Raw genomic sequence first — 8,192 nt, 5'->3', positions numbered from 1 at the left:
ATGAACCAGGTGGAGCCTCCACCCGTTCAAGCACCGCCAGTTCAAGCACCGCCAGCTCAGGCACCGCCAGCAGAAGGAATGTGGCATATGTGGCGACTTTAGCCACGGAACCAACGAGTGCCACCGAATGGGGGAGTTCACACCTGAAGGGGAGGCAGAGGTCTATGCTGCCCAGGGATACCCAGGGAGGCCTCAATTTGAACAGAGACCCGTGTTTAATCAAGGGCAACAAAATTCCAACTCGGGTTGGAGAGCTCAGCAGAATTCTGGATGGAGGAACCAAGCTCCTGGCCAAGGGTCAGGATCAAATCAAGGCAATCAGTTCCGCCGACCTCATCAGCAATTTGGGTATCAGAACCAGCAGCAGTTCTACCTACCTCAACAGCAGCCCCCCTTTCCTCAGCAGCAGAACTACCCTCAAGCCTATCAGCAGCAGCCCCCGCAGTATCAGCAGTATCAATAGTTCCCTATGCAGCAAGGGAATTTTCAGTAGCAGCAGCAATACCAGAATGCCCCCAACAGTTTCAGAAGCAAGCCCAACCGCAGAAGCCGTCTCTCGAGGACACCATGCAATCATTTATGGAGAGGACCAAACAGAGCATGGAATCCCAGTCGGCTACAATCAAGCATCTCGAGACAACCGTTGGGCAGCTCTCCGGGACATTGAACCAGATGCAACAGCAGCAACAACCAGGGAAGCTCCATGGACAAGGATTGCAGCCCCACCAAGCTCAAGCTGTCACTGTTTTACGCAGTGGGAAGGTGGTGAACAACAAAGTGGAAGCCCCCGTGGAAGAACCACCCAAGGAAGCCCGCATGGAAGAGCAAGTAAAGGAGCCGCTGCAGCCAAGAGAGGAGGAGAAGGAGCCCGAAGTGAAGCTCCACAAGGCTGCCAAGCCATATAAGCCACCGGTCCCCTACCCAAGCCGGTTGAAGAATGAAACGCTGGACCAGCAGTTCACCGATTTCTACAACATGTTGGCAAAGGTGAACGTGAACTTGCCGCTGCTAGACGTGATCAGGAATGTCCCAGCTTACTTGAAGTTCTTCAAAGAGTTGGCCTCCAAGAAGAGGAGGTTCGAGGACAACGAGAAGATTTTGGTGTCCGAGGTTGCAAACTCCATAATGCAACAGCCCTTATCGACCAAGCAACGAGACCCAGGTAGCTTTGTCATTAATATTGCTTTGGGAAACGGTAAGGAGGCTTCGGGGATGTTAGACTTGGGGGTTGGAATCAACTTAATGCCTTACTCTATTTTCAAGCAATTAGAGTTAGGAAATTTGAAACCCACTCGTATGTGCTTGCAATTAGCCGATAGGTCGGTGAGGTATCCTCATGGGGTAGTTGAAGATATCCTTGTTAGAGTGGGTGGGTTGATCGTGCCTGTTGATTTTGTTGTTTTGGAAATAGGAGAGGTACACGAAAATGGCAAAGAACATACCCTTTTGCTAGGAAGACCATTCATGGCAACTACTAACACACTGATAGACGTTAAAAATGGCACCATTAAAATGACTGTGTTAGGAGAGTCAGTGTCTTTCTCTGTGCATCATAATCGAGCCATGCCATCTTCCTCACTCACTAATGAATGTTCTTACATTGATGCTATTGATGGCTTGGCCGAGATGTTCTTTGTGCAGGAGCAAGAAGTTATTGAGGTTTTTGCAGGGTCCGCGGACATGGAAGAGTTTGCCCGTGAAGACGAAAAAAGAGAGCGGGCCCGTAGAGCTAAGTCCCCATTGATGAGGCCGTGGTGATTGACTACGCCACGAAGATGAAGTCAACCTTGGAGCTCAAGGAGCTCCCCAAGAACCTCAAGTATGTATACCTAGAAGGAGAGGCAGAAAAGCCCGTGATCATATCTGCCGAGCTCACGCACGAGCAAGAGTTGGCATTGATGGAGGTGTCGCAGCCCGATTCCGAAACGCTAGTAATAGCGGGGTATGAGTATCGATACGACTAAAATCAAAGAATAAAGGACATCACAATTAAACTGAACATCAGCGGAAGCTTACATCAAAACACGCAAAGGCAAAGTCTCAAAACTCGACCCGAGGGTATATTCGTCAACATCGTTCTAACTTCTTGAATGTTAGGAATTTCAAGAAGAAAAGCAAAGTAGGTACTGCTCGTTTTCCATAGGGAAACATAAAATCAAGAGTATCGCAGCAGAAAGGCGTATCAATTATATGTATGGAGACATATAATCGCGAGTATATTGCTTGATTAGGAAGGAATAAAGCATCAATTCACTAATGTTTTATCAACATTAGAAGGAAAACAAAGTACATCATTCTTATGACTCTAACATCGAAGGAAAACATCAGAGGAGCTTCATCAACGAAACAGTCCCCACCAGCACCAGACCAATCTCGCTCCAGAGCTTAGCCTGCACATTTAGAAATATATGCAGGGCGTGAGTAATAATACTCAGTGGGCAAACGCCGGAAAAACATCAAAGGTGCTCTTAGAGCTATATGTTTGGAACTTGCCATAACAGCAGCAAAACACAGAATTAAGTTAGCATCAAAGAATCTGTGCATGCAGTTTTCATAATCATTACATCATAAAGAAACGATAGCGCTATCAAAGTATTCATCATGCATGTACCACATCTACAACTTATCATTTTATCGGTACTGAGAAGTAGGCCTCCCTCTCAAGTACCGTGACTGGCCGACCCGAAGACGGCTCACAGTCACCTCTGTGTACACAACCCCGCTTGCGGCAGGATCCGAATTCGTCTCATCAGTAGAGGGTAACATACAAGCTCAACATTAAATTTGGCAAGTCAAACAGTTCTTAAACATCATTTAACTCAAGATTTGATAAACTCGTAAATATCATCATTTTATTTCAGGAAGCTCATATGATAAACATATACTCAAAATATTGCCCACCTGGAGTCCTTCGCTTAAGCTCGGATAGGAACAGGTGACTTACTTCTTTGTCTCGCTTGGGTCTTCAGGAATCATCAACATCATCACGAAAGTTCATGTGATAAAACAACCTTAGTTAGTACTCAATACTGAAATCCAAACTCGTCTCAACAATAACTTCTCGCTTAACGCCTATTTACCCAGTAAAACTAAATCTCTAGGCATACTCGACTTCTAAGGATTCCCACGTCTTACTCTCGATTTAACTCTCACTTGGACCATACTCATAGCAATCAAGCACATAGGCATGCGCAATCACATAAGCATACAACTTCACATAAAAACATATCACAAACAAGCCAACATAAGCTTGACTCGAAGACCAGAGCAGAGAAATGCTCGGTGGTCAAGGTGGAAAAACTCAGCCGGGCGGAGCGGAGTAGCTCGGCGAAACAGCGGAGAAAATGCTCGCCAGGGCAGAGGAATCAACTTGCCCGGGCAGCGAAGTCATGAACTCTCTGGCAGAGCAGCGGTGAATGCCAGAGGAATGGCGAACTCTCTGTCGCCAGAGGACTCAAACGTCAGAGGACTCAAAACTCAGAGGACTCAAACTCAAGAGGACTCCAAACACCAGAGGACTCAACTTCAGAGGACTCGATCGTCAGAGAAATCAAACATCAGAGGAATCACTAACTCTCTGTCATTACATCGAGGAAATGAACTCGCTGGCCTCTCCAGCGGGGAAATGAACTTGCTGGCATCTCCAGCGGGGAAAAAAATGACTTCTCTGGCATGCCAGCGGGGAAACGACTCGGTAGAGCAGGACAAGACTCAAAGCAGAACCATGCAGCCAAGAGTAAACTCGAAACTTATTTAAACACTTCATTCCTCAAAACATCACGTTAATCCTTCATATATTCATGCTCATCATCAATCATTATACAAGACATAACTTCAAGGATTTTCCAGATCTTAAATCAAACTGGAATTTGTAAAAACTCATATTTCCAGACTCAGTTTTGCAAACACTCACGCTCAAGACTAAGTTTTGTAAAACATAACTTAATCACTTCAAAACATCACATATAACATACAAATCACCACATATTGCACATTTCTCATCTCGGTTTTAAAGAGAAAGATTTTTACAGGGCACGAACCCAAGTTTTCGAAAAACAAACGAAGAAAGGAGGAGGAGTTTTTCATGCTTCAAACATCATTTACACACATACATCACACGCACATAACTCACAGAAGTCTGGATCCAAAAGATTGAAACACTTACTCAAGAGGTTTCAAGAAAAGTGACGTCTCTTCTCTATTCTTCAGCTTCAAACTCCACTAAAGTTTTTGAATCAAGAGTAGAAAGTGTTTAGGGACTAGATTTAGTGGAGTTGTACACCATAGATACGTCTTTAAAAGCTTGAGCTTCGTCTCCAATGGAGAAAAGAAACAGCGGCGTAAGGGAAAGAGAAGAAGGTGAAGAGCCGAAAATGAAAGTGACGGCAAGAGAGAGAAACTCTTAGGCTTTAAACAAGATTCTTATTCCTTAAGATAAGAAGCATTAAATGCTTGAATAGTAATTTGTCTCCCCCTTAGCAGCAAGTCTCATCCGCCGGTTATCCCATGTGGGAAAAGAGATTAAAATAATGGTGGTGAGTGTAGGAATGTGTGCAGTGGTAATTCTAATCATATGTGCTAATTTTCGAAAATCATACTGACTCAAAAATAATAGTGCGCATGTATCATATAAATCACATAACGTCAAACAAATAACTTACAAAGTTATCTAAAAAAAACGGATCATCACTCGTCATTACTCTAATCGTCACTCTAGATTAATCCTCTTTAGCGACTCTCAATCACTTCCTCGACTCTATTTGTCGTCTCTCATCTCAACTCTAAATCAATTATCATCTCCATCTTATCTCTCACATTGTTCTCAATTCTATCAACTTCTCTAACTCAACTCGTTTCTCAAATCTCATCACTCTAACTCCATCAGTGGTTCGTCTACTCATAACTCTATTTAAAAGAAAATCTGTCTTATCTGGTCATAAAACAAAATAATCTCGCATCTCAACATCTCAGTATCCTCAGTAGTGTTAAAACACTATTTCTCAACATAAGGGCAAAGTACGGGGTGTTACATCCTACCCCCCTTAAAGAAATTTCGTCCCGAAATTTAAGTTATTGATCTTCGGGAAAAGCTCTGGGTACTTCTCTTTCATCTTCTCTTGAAACTCTGGGGGAATATACTCCCGCTGACTCCGAGTAGCTCATCAAATGTGACTATCAAATTCTTCTACGCATCTAAACTTCCCTTTTTAGCCATCTAGATTTGTGTCTTGGGTGGCTATTTATAACTGCTTCTTTAAACATCTGATTACAACCATCTTCTCTTCAAGTTCTCTTGTTGACTCTCTTTTTGATCGTGATGTCTCCATTGGATTTTCACCAAGGGAATCGACTTGTTCCTCAATTGTTGGATCTTTCGGTCCAGTGTAGCATCAGATCTCCCTCTTCGTAGCTTAAAACTGGTACCAGGGATTCTTCTTCTTGATGGATGATGTGTTTTGGATCAAACACATACTTTCTCAGTTGAGAAACATGGAAAACGTCTTGGACGTTCGCGAAGCTCAGAGGCAACGCTAGTTTATAGGCTACTTGGCCTACTTCTTCTAATACATCAAAGTCCTATGTACATCTCGATTTATCATTTCTAATCAACTGACTCGGCAGAGCCGAGTAATAACTTCTCTGTCAAAGCAGAGGAATCAACTCTCCTACAGAGGAATGAATTCTCTGCCATCACTATGTCACGGACAACGCTTGCATCCTTTCCGTCCTCGTTGGGGCTTTCCCAACCTTAGAGTCGTTAAAGGTAAAACTAATTTCGCCGTGTCACGGCTCATCAGGGGAACGACATCAGTTTCCCGAAAAAGGGAAAACTTATATAAACATCATTTCTAACGTCCCAAAATCTATCAGTGCTTACTCAACTAACGGATTTCTTCTCTCGATTTTGCTAATCGATAACACAATTTATAGCCTGTAGTCTTACCTCTATTGTGGAAATCTCTCACCGGTGAAATTTTGTATAGGGCTGCCAAAGTGGCGCCTACTCGTGTTAACACATTGAACATCCTTCTACGAAAGATGCCATCTCTCGCTTCCTATTCTCTATTCAAAACGTCGTTTTAGTCTTGGCACGCATTCATGCTTTCTCCGTCAGAGCAGCGAAATCACTAACCAAGGTAGCGAATTCATAAAGTCAGAGGAATCGGATTCCAGGGCAGCGAAGTGAATCGCCAGAGAAATGGCTTTCTCTCTGGCGCAAAACCTCATCTCATCCTAAACTCATGCTTATATCTCAGCACACTCATCTCATCAAAAGTGTAACTCTAATGCTCAAAATCTCTACTTACCATCATAACTCCATCTCATCTTAGTCATAATCTCGGTACCGTAGTACTCTCTGTAGCGTCGCAACACTACTACTACCCATAAAAGTACGGGTTCGCTCGTGATTTCATTCTTCCACTTTCCTTATCAGGCACATTTAGTCTCTCTTAAAACAAAAATGGCATTATTTGCCGCCTCTTGATTATTCTCTACTTTCTCGGTTCGAATCTTCGTTCGCAACCTTTCCATCTTTTTACCCCTCTCTGCCAGAGCAGAGAAATCGTGATTTCTCTGTCAGAGCAGAGGAATCAGCGCCCGCTCTGTCCAAAGTAAAGTCCGCTCAAAACATAGCTCTCTTGGCAGAGCAGAGCTTCTCGGTCGTAAGTCTGGTGTAAAGCTCATTTCAGAGATTACTATTTCTGTCGTTTGTGGTGGTATCACTACCTCCAAATTCATCTTCTCAATTTCCTTGATTAGGCTCACTCTTCGAGTAAGAAGAAATCCTAACTCTCCCTAATTCTCTCTTCTTAACGCGCCAGTTACAACGTCAGAGGGATCACTTCGTCCGCGGAATCTATATGTCAGCGGAATCCCTAACTCTCTGCCAAAGCAGAGCTAAAACTCGGCAGCACTCAGCAAAACAAACAGAACTCGTTTCAACACTTCTAATAATCAATCCAAACCAGCATTTAATATCATAGCATGCTCAAGAACTCGTACTCATTTAAATCATCATCAAACTTCTATAAACTCATGAATCATGCTCGTAGTCCTTCACTGACTCTGATAGTCTCCTTCGTTGCTCAAAAGAAGAAAAAAAAATTTTTTTTTTGGGGCTTTAAAGATCGGTGTGTAACTCACACCGTGCTCCTTAGAGATGGTGTCTCCTAATCTTCAAAGCATGCGCTACGACAGCTAATTTTAAATCATGCGTGAGATAATTCATCTCGTGTGGTCTCCACTTGCTTTGACTTCTCTCTCTCTAAAGTTAGTCCCGTACTAAGGCAGGGGAAATAGCTCCAATGCAAAGGGAATGCTTTCAACTCTGTCGTCAGAGCAGAGCAGGGCTTAACTTCAGTTTTGCTTCCAGAGCAGGGCTCGACTAAAAACTATCGAAAGATCAAATATTTTTCCCCTCTTGCATCAGCACAAAACCTAGACCATTCTTCAATGCATCAATACAAATCGCATACTAAGTTTCTTCCTTAGCTCTTGAAAACTTTGTTCACCAACGCTCGGCCAAACGAACTTGACTTCATCAAGCTAACATTCACATAAAACTTCTCGACACATAATCTCTTTCTAACTCAATCTTGTCTATGTATTCGTGAAAATGCGGTTCATGAGATCCATGAATACCGCCGGATCATTACCATAACTCATGGTGTCTATTTTTCGTACGAAAGGCCGTATCCGGAAATAGCTTCCGATCGTATCTTCAGCTGGTGGTATCTCATTCTCAATTCAACTTTGAAAAAGTGCTCGCTCTTTGTAGTTGATCGAACAGATCGTTGATCCGGGGTAATGGATACTCATTCTTTATCGTCACTTCGTTCAACTCTCAAAAATCGATACACCACCTCAAACTTTCATCTTTATCTTTTACCAACAAGATTGGTGCTTCCCTTAGGGAAACACTAGGTCAAAAGAAACCCATATCTAGCTGTTCTTGGAGTTGCAGCTTTAACTCTTGCAACTCTGTGGGGGCCATTCTGTATGGCTCTTTCGACGTCGGTGACGTGTCGGGCTCTAAATCAATCGTAACCCAAACTGTCGGTCTGGGGTAATCCCCATAAGATCTTAGGGTAATATTCTCGCACGTCTGGCATCATCAACGTTTGCTTTGGATTCATCTCTCTGACTCAGATATACAACGTACGCGATTGTATCATTTCTCCGCAAGAACT

At 43.2% G+C, this 8,192-nt stretch overlaps 1 protein-coding gene across 1 annotated transcript; it reads left to right on the top strand.

Annotated features, from left to right (window-relative positions):
* The first annotated feature begins 600 nt into the window (after positions 1–600).
* On the top strand, positions 601–1,758 carry LOC131006359 (uncharacterized). The gene has a single exon (XM_057933567.1). It carries the CDS (start codon positions 601–603, stop codon positions 1,756–1,758), a length of 1,158 nt encoding a protein of 385 aa, XP_057789550.1.
* The last annotated feature ends 6,434 nt before the right edge of the window (positions 1,759–8,192 follow it).

Source organism: Salvia miltiorrhiza, chromosome 1, assembly GCF_028751815.1.
Source record: "Salvia miltiorrhiza cultivar Shanhuang (shh) chromosome 1, IMPLAD_Smil_shh, whole genome shotgun sequence".
NCBI lineage: Eukaryota > Viridiplantae > Streptophyta > Magnoliopsida > Lamiales > Lamiaceae > Salvia > Salvia miltiorrhiza.
The sequence above is the reverse complement of the archived record's forward strand: the minus strand, read 5'-3'. Positions and strand labels throughout refer to the sequence as shown.

Excerpts from the sequence above, each read along its gene's own strand:
- LOC131006359 (XM_057933567.1), top strand. The coding sequence starts at position 601 with ATGGAATCCCAGTCGGCTACAATCAAGCATCTCGAGACAACCGTTGGG.